Source organism: Tauraco erythrolophus, chromosome 1, assembly GCF_009769465.1.
Source record: "Tauraco erythrolophus isolate bTauEry1 chromosome 1, bTauEry1.pri, whole genome shotgun sequence".
Taxonomy (NCBI): Eukaryota; Metazoa; Chordata; class Aves; order Musophagiformes; family Musophagidae; genus Tauraco; species Tauraco erythrolophus.
The window spans coordinates 61,703,985-61,719,759 of record NC_141465.1 but is presented as its reverse complement, the minus strand read 5'-3'; the positions used below and the strand labels follow the sequence as shown (position 1 = coordinate 61,719,759).

Below are 15,775 nucleotides of genomic sequence, written 5' to 3'. Positions count from 1 at the left end.
AATACATTTCTCTTCATGACCAAAAAACTTTTACCAGAGTTTGTTATGTAGCTGGGATATGGAGTTGTTAAGAGCCCTGTCTTTGGAAAGTTGTTAAAAAAGCATACAACTAATGTTCACACCAGGACACTGTACCCGGAGTGGCACCCACAGTCATTGAGGTGTTGTTCCACAGTGGGTGGATATGAAGCATAAAGTTTGTTCTGTCCCAGCAGGGTCCATTGCATCCTATCTCTTCCTACTTACTTAAAATAAAATAAAATACTTGAGTCTTTTGGAGAAGGTTCTCAGATGATTTTCTTCTCCAATGCCAAGGGAGCTCTCACAGCTTACTGTGTGCATCAGTTTGTTTATTTTTCAGATAAGTTATCGTTTTACCGATGGGTAGATCACTTCTTTTATTTAATTTATCTTTCTGATTATATATTATCACATTTCCTGTAGTTAAAATTTAATTTTAAAGTGATAAAATTTACTTATTTTCAGTGCTTGATTAGCTTCTTACATGCCTTAGTGGTAGAAGAGGCACTACACATACTGAACGTTTATAGCTTTGTTACAACAAACTATTAACAGAGGTGACAGCATGTACAACTTGATGTACCTGGAAAATTATGATCACTGTCAGAAATAAATACACTGAAGCTGAAACAGGAGACAAATATTTGCCATTAGGCCCTGGAACATCAAAAATTGGTTTCTTCTTCTCACCATATTGCCACACCCATAGGCCATGACCTACAGAAGAGTTGAAAGAGAGAAAAATAAAAATTACCACCCAATTAAATTTGCAAATGCAAATTACCACCAAATAAAAATTATTATAGTATGAATTTGTTCTTAGAGTTGAGTTACATGGGAAAGTGATATTTGTTTTCAACTATTCTGCATGAATTTTGAAAAAGGCCCCCAAACCATGTTTTTTTTTGCCTTGGGATTTGGGATTTGAGAAAGAGATTTGTCTGGCCCTAAGGACAGCATGCAAGAGTCACTTTACATAATTTTATCCAAATAAAGTGAGATGGCTAGTCTAAATTAGTAGGTTAGGCTCTGTCTGTAGTCAGCAGGGAAAACCAGACTTCTTCAGAAAGTGATTAATTTCAGTGATATTTGTTGTGTTAAAATGAAAGAACTCAACTGACTACACCAGGTGTACCACTAGCCAGCTATCACTAAACTAGTATCAAGTGGATCAAGTCAGAAGAGACTTTAATCTTACTGTGTGAATCTTACCTACTATGTATACAGAACTAATGAAATAGTGGTATCAGTAGAGTCAACAGCATGGAAGCTCAGGAACTAAGAACAGAAGAAATTCTGAGCCTTTCTCAAAATGTTTGTTTGGTTTTTTTTTTAATTGATTGTGGTGATAACTAAAGAAAGATAAGGTGGTTGTAGTTGTTGTTATTGTTATTATGAGAAAATGGCATTCTTGTTAAAGAGACAGAAAGTTGTCTTTTTGCGTACAACGCTAGGATTTGCAGTTCTAAAAGACTCAAAATGGTATGTCTGATGCTTTTAAGGTTAAAAAAAAGGAAGAATTCCCCCACCATAAGAAGCATTCGAACTATTTTCACTCTATGTCAGAAATCAGAAAAAAAGGACTACTTTAAAAGTAATCTTTTGTAAGCTACATCTGACAAGGTCCTTTACATCTTGATACATAAACACAGCATTGAACTCTCAAAAAATAAAAACAATACTTAAGCCAAGTGAGCAGATTATTTTCTCCCTGTAGTAGCAATATGAGGATATCACCATACTGCTGTCTTTGTTGATGTCTATATTTTTATTCTTGAGAGCAAAAACTGAAGCCCCACACTGAGAATGACCTACACCAAGGCTTGTTTTATAAATATCTGGACTCACATTTTCTAAAGAATTAGTTAAGTGTCGTACCTCCACTTACACTTTCTCGACAGAGGGTACAAAATTTGCCTGACTCTTACAGAACACAGCTTTGCACATGTTGAAGGCATCTCTAGTTTCCAAGGGCTCAAGCAAATTTCTTCTCAGCTGCTTTTGGTTGTTACCACCTCCAGCAGTTTGCTCTAGCCTCTGCTGGTGGTTTCTAGCCTTGTCACAGAAGTGAGAGAAGAGAAGGCGTTAAGTGTCACCTACTGGGTGCCACCTCCTCCCAGTCACATTAGCGCATCTCAAGCAGTTCCAGCTGAACTGAAGCCCCTGCAGCGCACATCCTGCTGCCGGTGCTCTGGGGGCAACAAATACCTCGGATGCAGTGGCAGAGGGGACAGCTGCAGGCAGTGACTCCCTGCAATGAAGCCTACCACGACCCTTCAGCCCTGAGGACTGGGCTGCCCAACACTGAGACACGACAAAAGAGTGTCATGAACTCAGTGGAAACAAATATGCTGGCTGATTCACAGCTGGAAAAAGTCATCTTTTAGCAGCATTTAACAATACCTGGAAAAAGGCACACAGAGACTTATTAAAATGGCATAAGATTGTTATTAAACTACACCACGGTTGTTAGGAAACATTCTGGTGTTTATGCTGTATGACTCACACACAAACATTACAGAACATACAAACATTAAGGATATGCAATTCATATGCCATATATAAAGAATTATTTTGGGTGCCAAACGTAAAACTCAATTCTTTCTCACAAATGAATAGAAAAATGGCCCAAAGAGTAATAACCCAAAGCTCAGCACTCCATGAAGTCTAGAGAGTCTTCTACTTGGATTTATGCAAATTCAGACTTTTATTTATTTCTTCTGTGTTAAAGCTGCAGACTTAGGCACAGAGCATCAATGTTGAGCACTCTGCCCTTGATTTAATAAATAGTACTAGGGAATAGCACTGTGCTAATTATGTTTATTCTCTGCTCATAAGTTACTTGACTGATTAATGGCATGTTACACTCTGTCAATTGTAATTTTGTGGGGATTACATATAAGTGGCTTCTTTTGGACTTGACATTTTTGAATGCTGTCAAGGCTAGTAAAATCTAAGCCTTCAGATCTCCAGTACTAATAGCATATATTTGGTTGATACTAAAAAGCTGCTTAGATGAGCTTGTGTGTTAAGACATCTTTATTTCAAAGAAAAAAAAACACAACAGAAATTAGACAGCATGGAGGCAGTTTTATGGATTTCATGTTTTGGCAGATACATATGTTTTTGATAATGCTAAGTGCTTGAATCCCAAGAGAGTCTGATACTTAAGTTTCTACTTTTAAAGAGCACTTACCGATGGCAGAAAACAGACACATGATTAGAAGTATGAGGACACACCAAAGGACATCAGCATTCATCTGTCTTTCAAGCTTACTGCGTTTGTAACGGGGTCCGTTATTATTTAACAAAGCTTTGGTCTCATGCCCTGCAGATGCAATTACATCAAATGATGTCATACGGATTTTTGTTAATATTTTAAGGAAACTATAAAAAGGCAGTACACCTTGTCAGACAGTAAAACAGTTTTTACCTGCATAGATTACTATTCCTGCAACCTCTTCTGTATTTCTAACGGTACATCCACGTAACAAAAGATTTTCTTTGAACAGTTCGTCCTTTTTTCCACTTTTATGTACACTGCAGAAAATTTAAAAACAGAACAAAGCAGAGCATGTCAAAACATTAAGCTTGTTAAATCATACTACTCTGTAATATAACAAGCCCAGGAAACACCTTCGAAGTTTAAATTTTGTCAACCTGATGGTGAAATATTTCCTTAGATTTTCCTCCTGGGAAGATTCTCTGGTAGACTTTGAAAACTGAGAACACCTACCCAAGAATCCCAGACATGCAGCAGTCCAGCTGGAGCTGTACCAGCTGCTGTTGGATATGAAAAATGTACTGAACACATGCTCACCAGCGATACGTAGGCCAAAACTAAAGCATGTGTGCAGCCTATCTAATGCTTTGAAAATGCACTGGACTTCCTGTGCATGTGCAAATTGACTGTGCAATCGCGGTTAATCCCGTCCACCTAAGAGCAGCTGTGTAGTGCGTATGATTAACCCACTCTTCACATGTTCTTATCAAAGAAATCCTAGACAGAAAGATGGTGAGATTGGGAAAGGACCGTGCTTCAGAAGCAGTGACACTAAAGAAGATGTTCCAGGGATAATATGCATCAGTTCAGTGAAAAAGAAAGGAAAAAAATTCCATGTGGTCATCAGTGAGAACAAGAGAAATTCCTTTCAGAAGTGTCTCACTGACTCTCTTAGGAAAGATGAAATGGCCTGTGTCCTGATGATTCTTGTTGACTAGCATCAAAACACATGAGAAAAATGGAACAAAGTAATGTTTCCACTACAACTTCTTGTCTGCTCTGTATGGACTGACTCAAATTTCAGCTGACAGGGAAATACAGAAAACAGCCTTATGAGAATTAACGGTCACCAGGGAAATGCTAAACAATAATAACAACAACTAAAAAATAGCATTAGAATGTTTTATTAAGAAAAGAGACAAACCAAATAATTATTTTAAACTTTTTCTAAATTAATAAAATTTAATTTAATTAGCTGCAGTATCCCAATGCCTCAAAGAAAATTAAAGCAAAGTCTGAAACGTTTAACTTCACCTTCAGAGCATCAAAACCATCACACTTCCAAAGTCTAAAAAATGGACTGCAATAAAAGAACTAGTAAAAGCTGTGAGTTCAAGAGAAATCCTGGAAAAGCACATGTGCTATACTAAAATTAACATTGTGCTGTTGCAATGTTGAATTTTATGGCTACCTGGATTTGAGCAGTTCAAATCCTGTGTCCCCCAAAATCTGTGAACTGCCTTAAAATTTTATAAAAAGGTGGACTTCTTTTTATTTCCTTCCTATTTTCTAAGCTTTTGCGCCTGGGTTATATCTTAACACTTAACTCTGATTTTTAGAATCTTTTCTTTTTCTAAATAAGGACAAGAATTCTAACTTTAGCACATGCTTCTAGGATCTCAACTCTGAAGAACTGTATCAAATATCCTGAGATCTGCAAGAAGAAAAAGTTCACATTGGTGAATCCTTTGTACTCTTCCCCTGTCTGGGAGGACTACTTGCAGATTATGCTAAATTATGCTGGTTAGGCTATGTAGCCTCTAGTCAATGCTCTTAGAGAGTAGAATATACCCATAAATAATATATATACACACATTCATACATATGTATATATATACATACACATACACATAGTCCTTTTTATTTCAGTATAATATATTATATCCATTCCCTGCTCAAAAATATAAATGAAAAGCATTGGTGCTTCAACAGGTATGCTTAGCTTTTCACTGTAGGGATTGAAAAAAAGCAGTGGGTTTGTCAGCTGAGGCAGCTGCAGGAGTGGTAACATCTGAGTAGAGACCAGAAACAAATGGAGAAGGGAAGTAGATAGCATCAAGTTTGTGATTCTGATACAAAAATGAAGGGGGTTCTTTCATCAGAAGGGAACTTCCCCTGCTCAGCCCATCCTTCTTGCTGGCCTCAGATACAAGAACAGAAGTTTTGCTTCTGTTCTCTTCAGCAAACTTCCTTGACCCACTGCCTCACCTTTTGCCAAAGAAGCTTCAAACGCTGGGGGCTGCCCAACAGCCCTCTTGCAGTATGGCAATAGGTGTAAGCACTGATTGCCAGATGGAGAATTACCCAGATTTGGCTGGGCTTAAACTATGGGAAATAATTTCTTAATGATTCCATACTGTAGAAATTACGCTACTAGCAAGATTCTGCCATTCCTCTGCTTTTTAAGGCTGAATTCTACATTAGCCTTTCTTGTAAATCACGAGGATGTTAGTGTAAATTTCCAATAAAGTCTCCAAGTTATAGTTACGATTCCTGTTAATAAATGGGACTTTTTAAAGACAAACCTACTTAAGAAGTAACTGGTCTGACTTAGGATTTTATAGCCTTCATCAATTTTTTACACTTCATAGTAACAGTGGACTGTGACAGGTACATGGTACATGACAACTTTTATATGCAATTACTTGTGTACTTGTTCTATACATTTATATATTTGTTCTTACTATCTTAGCTTATACAACTGCTCCAAAGCAATGGTGCAACATCTGAAGTCAACCTGTAGGTGCCAAGACCCCAATCTACTGCCTTCACCCACAGGTTGAGCCTTCTCACCACAACTCATCCTTATATACATTTGGTAGTGCTTTTTACTTTTCCAAAACAAATGAAGTCAATCAACTCCCTCGTTGCTCACCAGACCCTTTAGAAAACATGGATGAAATCAAAATCTGGGAGAAAGAAGCTGGCAGGGGCTGGAGGAAACTCACCATTTCCTTCTTGTCTGCACTCCCTCCTAGTGAGTCACTAACAGAACATACATACAAGGCAATTTGATCTGGATTAAAAGTTGGATCTGGATTAAACTTCTGGATTAAAAAATAATGAAAACTAGATTTAGACGAAGCTGCTCACTTCAGTAACAAACCTGCCAAGGCTATGTCCGGGTGGAGAGAGGGCTTAGATCCCACTTCTAGCCCTGCTGAGTTATAAACCTTAAGGTTGTTACAGAGGCTGAACAGTCCGTTTTTCCCCTTTCTGGATTCAAGCCAGTATAACAATGGAGGCAAAGAAGGAAACTTTTCTCTGTCAGTATTTAAAACAGTGGCTGGCTGAAGCTGCTAAAGACGCCTGGAACACGAAGGTTAGCCTGCGAGGAAATGCACTGGGGAGTGCAGGTGCACTGCCCCTTTCCTCTGCAATTTCTCACTTGGATGTCATCGCAAATATGCGGTATCTAAACATCCAAAATACGCATGCACCATGTATTAGGAGAAACAGGCAGGCCAAATGTAGTTTGCTACTCCTTCACTACACCACTCTGATAGTTCTTGTATAGAAATAAGCCTCCTGGTTTAATACAGCAACTCAACAATAAGTCCGATGGTAGCTCAATTATTCAGCCTTCAATTATATTTTTCCTTGTTATATGTTTGCCAGCATTAAATAATAAGGTGATGTATCAAAACTGTATCCAAAAGGGAGTATTTTCTTTCACTGTCTGGTTTCTCAAGTGTCTTACAAAGCAAATGGTAGAGCTGGCATTACTTTCCAAGGCCTGACACTCCCAAAGAAAATATTCAATGTTCTTAAACATAATCTCAGTGCACATCTCAGTGCACCTCTCAACTCTCATGAAATGTAGCCTATTGTTTTTTTTTTTCCAGGATAGATTGTCATTATAGCAAGTCAAAGACACATCACTGTATACATTTATAAATTTTTAAAGAAAAAAAATGTAACATGATTTTATATTTAGTTTTGTTATCTTATGACAGGCTTTGAAAAATAAATACAAATATGCATTCATAATTATTATTATTATAATTTCTTACTCTACTAATTTTTGTTTGATCAGAAAAAGTTTTCTCTTCTTGTCCAATAACAAAATGTTTACTTTCAGAGAAAAGCTGAAAAGTCAGAATGCCAGCTATTACTTCTACTTTTCTCTTGCCCATACACACAAAAAAGCTAGAAATAGATTTTAAAGCCAATTTTGTTATTTTTGGAATCTGGCAAGGGATTTCTGAATGTTTGCCATGCAAATTGTACTTAATCTGGTTAGACTCATACAGGAAGGGGGCATGTTAGGTTTTATTTTATTCTTTTTACACAGAAGACTTCTTACAGGGGAAATAAAAACAAGGAAACATGCTTGGGATATCTGAGGGTGCAGAAACTGCAAAACTGTATTAAAGCAAGCACCTGAATAGAACAGGCAGTCTGCCTGTCCCTCTGCATACATGGAGTGCGTTCAATGCAGGTGGTGCCAGTATAACTGAAGAAGCCATTTGCGGTAATGTGCACGCTACACTTTTGCAAACGTAGGATAGGGCAAGGCCTATCTCAATGCATTTTGCCATATTTTTTTGATTTTTTTATTATCATGTCTTCTTTTACTCTGGTCTGCCTGTGCTACATTAGTTAGTTATAGCGATCACATTTCTGAATAACTGTGGGGAGCAACATTTTTACACATTTACAGCACACACACACAAACATTGCTATTCCCTGAAAGATTTGTCAGCACAGACAATAGATCCAAATGAGCTCTTCATATTTCAGAGGAAAGAAGTGTATTAATCAAAACTGGAAACCTTCTAAGTGGTCAAAACTTCAAGCAAACTCTGATAGTAATGTCTCAGAACAGCTGTTACATATAGATCTCTTGAAAGTCTACTATTTCATAGCATCCCTATTTAAATATCTCAGTAACATTTCTTTTGAGTTGAGCTATTATCAGCTGGGAGCCATCTGAACCTTTATTTCAAGCACTGGCTACTGGCAAGATTTTGATCAAAAGTTAAGATCAGATTTTGACATGGCCATGACATGTTTTGATTCAGATGTGCCAAATACTATTCATCTTGCTAATGTATGATTTGAAATAGACTCATGATTTTATGATACTAATGAAGGAGATCTAAAAAGAGGGGGGAAAAAAGCCTTCTCCCTTGGTATACTAGGAGACTAAGAGTTTATTTGTTGAGGGCTGGTCTTCACTCTTTACTTCAAATGCCCCATGGTCCTCTAGTTATAAATTGTTTGCAGCACAGCTGATGAGACCTGGAAATCACCTGATGCTCTCTGCCAGATTCAAAACTGAGGTCTTGGCTTTCTGCTGTGTCAAAATACGTTTACATCATTTGCAAAACATTAAAATATAAAGAAGATTAAATAGAATCAATATTGATCAACAGTCTCCCAAAAGGTACTACCATGTTACTTGCTACATAATTCAAATAGTTCTGTAACTTAACATGCTACAGACATCTTCCACATGGAGTACATAAGTAAATAAATAAAAAAAGACAAATTTATGCATATCTTCTACATAATTCAACCTCTGCTCAATATTTTGGAGACCAAGATTCACACATGAAGTGTGCTAGAAAAGCTGCCAAACTTTCCATTTCCATATCTGGAAACATCATTTCTACAGCAGAGCCAGCTCTCCATTAATGTACATAGTTACACACCCCCATGCAGTAATGTCTAATACTAAAATTTATCTTTAAATGAACTGTAAGGCTTTGTGCTGCTAAATAAAGGAACATATTTTCCCACACTACAACTTCATGTAGTTTCAAAAAAGCTATCCTGATTTACACCAGTTGACAGTACATCCTACACAATCTGTGACATCTGAAAGTAGTAACTGAAGTGGTAAAATAGCATCACTATAAAAAACTCCCCAAGATCTAGTGATTTACCTTGTGCCATTTACGCAGTTCAATACTGCTTATCATTCCTAATCAATATGGGTGATAAATCATTTTATTTTAAACAGAATTAGTGTCTATTTAACTCTCTTCATTAACATTTAGACAAAAACTAAATAACCAGGCTCTCACTCTCCATGTGGTTACAGAATGTAGAAAAACAAGTCATGCAAGAGTGCATCTCCTAAGTCATCACTATCAGCATGCCTACACACTACAGTCCCGGCCATGCTAGAAGAAAAGTGCTTTGCACATACTAAAACATTTGCTTCTGAGCAGGACTAATTGGCCAGAGATGAGCATCCTGTTAATAGAGTTGTTTGTTTAGAATTGAGTCAAGTGGCCATAGGTGATTCCACAAGCACATCCATTGCGTGAGCCAATTGTTTTTTTCTGAATGAGAGGAAAGGAATACTGTCGTAGCTGGAGAAGCATCAGTTTTGCCTTCCAATTTTCCTCAGTGATACTTATATTAAAAGAAACATCAAACAGATCCATCTTCATAAAAGCAGTGTACAACAGATTGTGTTTGTTTGTTGGATCTCTTGGACTGTTTTTTTATTTCCTTCCATTTCCAGATGGGCTTTACTGATCCATGGAGAGAAGGAAAGAGAGAAGAGTGTCTGAGACTGCACTGCTTCATGCATTCGTTCCTGTAGTGTAAACTGATCAAAGCTAACAACTAAATCCATCCTAAGAAATGGAAACATGAAGTTCCCATCTCACCCTGAAGTGGGGATCCTCTGAAAGAGCCTTAAATATGCAGTCCTATTTAGATGTGATGATGACGCAACTTACAGAACACAGCCTGAAACAAACCAGCATTTATTTTATTCCGTATTAGACAAAGGGGGCGTAAACTGAAGGATATTATATGAAATACTCACATGTAACCTCGAAACCTACTTAAGTCATTGTTTGGCTTCTCACATTCAATGACACTGGTGAACTTCAAGGGGTCAAATTCTGAGTCCTGGAATAATAAAAATGTTAATTACTTAGGGCAAAAACTTGCAAATTATAGCCAAAATCACTTTATTTTTTAGCTTTCATAATATATTAAAGTCTATTTTTTTTCAAAGGCAATCAAATGAATGACACCAACCACTGGCACTGAAAATCAAAGGGACCTAGGCAATAAAATTCCTTAGATGCCTTCCAAAATCTCCCTTACAAAGATGACTTTTTTTGTTCTGCATGTGGAAGAATGAGATTTTCTAAAAGTATTAGATAAAATACTAAGAAGCCAAGCCCAGAAGTCAAATTAATTTGGTCTGGAGTGGAAAAATGAAATTTATCTAAGAAGGCTCAAAATATTCAACAGTATCATGGTACGTCACATTCAGTGAAGCTACTGAAAATCTAGCATGACATAAGTCAATGTACTGCCAATTATGAAAAAGCTAATATGAGCTTTTGAAATATCAGCAAGACTTCTTAATTGCTTTATGCCAACAAAGATAAATTAATCTAATACAGTAAATTATACACATATAGCAGAATAACTTTTTCCTAATTAACAGTTAAAAACTTCCTGATTCTCTAGCTCATTAGCCTGAAGCTGGTATTTTTGCTGACTATATTTGTTTACCTGTAGTTAGCACCTTGTTGCATTTGAGTAAAAACATCCTATAACAGCATAATTGCCTTATTTTGTTAAATAAAAATCAAAGTTCTCTCTTTTTTTTTCCAGAACAAATTACGCAGTGAAATCAGCAATACCTGGTCCTGGGGCTGCTCAGAAGGCTGTTTGTCTTCATCAATGAGGAATACCTTTAGAAAACTGCTTACCACACCATTTGAAGGCAAGAACTGATTGTGAATTATCATATTATTAAGCTTTCAACAGTGATAACACTGCAAATGTTATGTTTTACAATGGTTTTCCTGAGCAGCTGCAGACATCAACCACAACTTTTTAGAAGACGCTACGGGAATAGCTGACTGAGAATCAGTAACCAAAGGACAGACACAATCTTACTGCCAGCTTCTCTGAAACACACAGGTGTCTATTTTTTTGATGTTGACTCTACTCAGAAGAGGTAAAAGAAACTAGAAGATATGTCAACATCACCATCAACGCCCTTCTTAATTTTTTTACCATTTACACTGGGAAGAAAGACAGACTTACAGTATATAGGAGACAATGTAAACCACCCATGCCTGACACTTTTGGAAACCCTTCCTGTATTTTCAAGAAACAATAGATGATAAAGAGAACTGCCAAAATGGGCTGTGACTTACAGACAGCTACAGCCCAGTAGAGGAAAGAATCACTTTTATATGCAGAATTCAGCTTGTAAACAAGGGGGGAAAAAAGGAGTAAAAACAAAGGACAGCTCTAAGCAAAGAAGAAGATCGCTATGCTGAGAATCAGACTCTCTCAATTACGTCAAAGTTGGCAGTCAAGTACCTGAACCTTGGCAAGAAATCCAGATGATCTTCTCAGCACCAAATACTGTTAAGTTCATCAGATAATTTTCCTGGTCAGCCTTAAATTCCTCTAGGTGACTGAATTTTGATGCTGGGAATGCTTGGAAGTACCTAGTTCTAGAGAGGCACCTAAGACATCATTAGGCTGTAGAATAGGGCAAATATTGTAAAGCCACATGTTCATCCCCTTTGACCCTTGTTCCTCAGCTGCCTAGTGCAGACAGGCACAGATACCAGGAGTCACAAGGAAGGATTCACTGCCTAGAACGGACAGGCCTTGACATCTGAAATCTTCTTACCACGGCTCCTCACCTCCTTGTCCTTGCCTCCAGCAGTCAAAGGTTCATGTTACATGGACACTATGCTAGCAGCCAGTGCTACCCAGCAGTTGGTTTTACTTGAGCTTGTTGGGGAGGGTGAAGTTCTCCCAAGTCACACCAAAGCTGGTTGTGCTGGGAAAGCCTGTGTTGTCTACGTAACACCTGCTCTGCTGCCCCAGAACATGATCTTTTCCTTCCTTGCCCCCATATGCTACTTGGCAGAAAAAAAAAAAAAGTACAAGAAAAATAATCTACAAACATTGCTCAAGGTATTTCAATAATACGCTGTCTGCCTAAGTACTGTGTTAAAGAAGAGTCACCACTGCAGCATTTGTAAATCAGAAGGAAAAGAACAGACTGGAAAGGGAAGCATTTTTTGTCTTTTTATTATACCATGCTATATATAATATAGTTAATTTAGCACAAATTTTCATTCAGTGGTCTTAAAAAGAGAAAAGAAAGAAATCTTATCATCTTCGTTGAAGGCCTCTGAGGGAATCCTAGAGACACCCAATAACAAAACCCAACATAATCAAATGCAGGTTTTCTATGGCTGCTCAACTCAGCAGAGAAAGCATGGTTTATGCGCTGTACAGATACAGTAAATTCTAGAGCAACTGGAAGTTTGCAGACCGAATCCCCTTTCTGCTAAGGATGTCTGCCAGCAAAGTCAACAACTTTACAAATAATAAGAAAAAAATCTACTTAAAATCTAGAGCTAAAGTCTTCACAAAAAAAAAAAAAAGATCTTGTCAAGATCAGAGAGGATTAAACCTACCTGACTTCCCTATCACTACCATGCAATACAGTCTTTCTCCCCTGTTTGTTGGATTCTTTACATTTATGACTCAGTTTCGGAACTAAAAGTCCCTTATTATTAAATCTAACTGTCTGTGATTTGTGCTTCGTTACAATTAACTTGAAATATGTGATTATGGTCTTTAACCAGATAATATCTGGGAGGGGAGAAAATCCAATTAGAATGGTAGTTTACGTAAGGGAACAAAGCTGCTGAATTCTGATTTATGACAAAAGCTCTTTGGTTTATTAATAAATCACATAGCTCCATTTCTTCCCTGTGAAATGGAAGTGTAGCTATACACTGTATATTCCAGGTGATGACACTGTTTTGATATGAAAATGCCTTTTGGTAAATGAATGAACAAATACGTTAAAACACTACCTGCATGTGACTGCTTTCGGTGGTTATAAAGAAGCACAAAGTTAACATAAGATTTCACAATGATCAAAGTTTTGTTCCTTTTTATGCTGATACCCACACTTTAGCAGCAAATGAAACATAAACTGCAACGTGTTCTCATGTATTACCAGCTGCAGCTAGACGGAAGTCAAAGTCAAAAGTGTTGCTTTTACAGTGCACAAATCATGATTTGTGCTGTTTTCTGGGTAAAAGTCCATGAAAAATTCAGTTCTCCAACTCTACTTTTAATTTTTCTCTTACACTGAATTTCTGCATCACTGTTAAGACACAGAAAACAAGATCAAGATCAATAGCATTTCCTCAGACCTTTGTGCAGCAGTTATCTGATGTGCCTGATTTTCGGTGTCTTAATTCCCACTTACAGAACTGCTGGGCATTAAGGCTGCCCCAGCCTCAAAAGGGATGAAAAGCTCCATGCCAGACATACTGGAATCTGAATTGAGGCTTTCCAGTGCCTAATTTCCCTAAAAGGTTGACTTATTTGTTGTTCTCATGGTCTTCCGGTGCACATCAACAAGACCAGGTCACTCACAAAAAGCAGCTGGAGCCATTTTTTTTTCCCTTCTGAAGGTATGTGATGGTGTCATATTTATTATATGGTACCTCTGCATGTCTCCCGAACTTGTGCTTTGTGCACTGCTGACTTGATAAACTGACTTTCTGGTTGATACAAACCTGAGAGAGATTCACTGATTGAAAATAAGTTCCCTAGAGTAATTCACCAAACTGTTGGACAGTAAAGGCCAGGGCTAAATTCTGTTCATGTCAGTCAGATTTTTCTGTTAAACAACCTGTTCTCCCTTTGCTAAGATATGGCATCAGATCATTATTAGCCAGCTGGACTGAGTTGAATACAATGAAACTAATTAACTAATCAACTCACGGTACCGACCCTGCCTACAAGAGGCAGGCCATTTCCTCCTGGCTGTGGAAGATGCAACAGTGTCCTTGGTGCTGTAGCCCAGGCTGGTGAGCAATAACTGGTGATTCCCGACGTGATACATCTGTTAGACCCTGGGAAGCCCCGACTCCCTTGCTGGAGCCGAGAGCCCGAGCCAAAAGAGCTGGAGCCGGGAGCCCGAGTGAGAGTCCTTCGGAGAAGAAGGTAAAGCCGCAAGCCCTGATGTGGTATTTGTGGGAGGGAAGTGTGCTGGAGTTGGATGAATGGGCTGGGTCTCTGCTCACCTTAAAGCCTTTGTGAAAACAAAAAATGTTAAAACAAAAAGGGGGAATTATGGCATCAGATCATTATTAGCCAGCTGGACTGAGTTGAATATAATGAAGCTAATTAACTAACTCAAGGTACCGATCCTGCCTACAAGAGGCAGGCCATTTCCTCCTGGCTGTGGAAGATGCAACAGTGTCCTTGGTGCTGCAGCCCAGGCTGGTGAGCAACACTATGATGTAAACTTTAATTGCCATCACTATCTCTAAGGGTAAGTCCTTGTAAAATGTAAGTAAGGCAAAATATCTTGCTTATGCTTAAGGCTGAGTTCTTACTACTAGATAGGGCTTAATTTGGAGCACAGACTGCTCATTGTTAAGAAGTTACAGAAGACTGTGCTTGAAAGAATAGAGCAGGGTCACTTGGAGAATCAAGAAATCTAAATGAAGGGCCAGAAATGATTATACTAGTTTCAGTGAGTGTTGACTTTGAAAAAAGCCAATATGAGCACTACATATGTCCAAGTCTATACACAGTCAAGCACATCCGATTACTTTAACAGAAAAAAAAGAAACAACAATCAGAACTCAAAAGTTTTTACTCCTGCACTAACATTTTATGGCTGCACACTATCATATTCCCACTTGTGCTCTCTCCTTCCAGGCCAATCAATCTCATATTCTCTGAAAGAGGGAAAGAGCAACAGTATGAGAGATGGATGATGTTTAGGTGTCATGAAATGCTAATATGGCTTCCATGAAGCTCAAAAGGGAATTGAACCCTTGTTTCCCTTTGTTTTGAGCAAATGGGACCAGTGTAAACCTCTCTGCATGTGTTATTCATGCTATCTTAGCACTTGCAGACTCAAAAAAAAATCTTCAGTCTTTTCCAAATGTTAGGTATTGCCCCTGCTTTTTTTATGCAGTAAGTACAGATATAAGCATCATTCATATGGGCTCCAATTTGGTTCTTTGCTGGTCTTTCAGATGGATGCTGTTCCTCCTGTTAGGTTTGAACTTCACATCACCATCACGGTATCACAGCAGTGTCACTCTACACCAGGGCTCCCAAGCTGTACTGCCTGCACACTGGCAATAGGATGCAAGTTAATTCAAACAGTAAAAACACAAAATGTGTCTGGTTGCCATTGAACAGGAGCATGTAGGGGATGGCTGGATGATAGGTGAATGCTGTCTGAAAAACTGAATGACTATAGGCCTGCACACAGGGGATGAGAAAGTAAATTTGGTGGCATGCCTTGTCCAGTGATGCGTAGTGTAGCCAAACACCAGGAACCTGTTGCTGAGACCACCACGGCACAACACAATTCTTTTTCCGTGTATAAGTCATAACAAGGTCTTGAAAGATATGAAACAGGGGTTTGAATAATTTCATCCCATATGGTTTGAGAGGTTCAGAAATACAGAAACA

The 15,775-nt window shown here is 38.1% G+C and overlaps 1 protein-coding gene across 1 annotated transcript in view; it reads right to left on the bottom strand.

Moving 5' to 3' along the window:
* ATP10A (ATPase phospholipid transporting 10A (putative)) overlaps positions 1-15,775 on the bottom strand; it is a 116,858-nt gene that overhangs the window by 41,270 nt on the left and 59,813 nt on the right. The window contains exons 3-6 of the mRNA XM_009987211.2: positions 10,092-10,177; positions 3,455-3,561; positions 3,218-3,349; positions 605-738 (exon numbers count right to left, since the gene is read on the bottom strand). Of these exons, the coding sequence (XP_009985513.2) occupies positions 605-738; positions 3,218-3,349; positions 3,455-3,561; positions 10,092-10,177 (459 nt within the window). The remainder of the gene's footprint in view (positions 1-604; positions 739-3,217; positions 3,350-3,454; positions 3,562-10,091; positions 10,178-15,775) is intronic.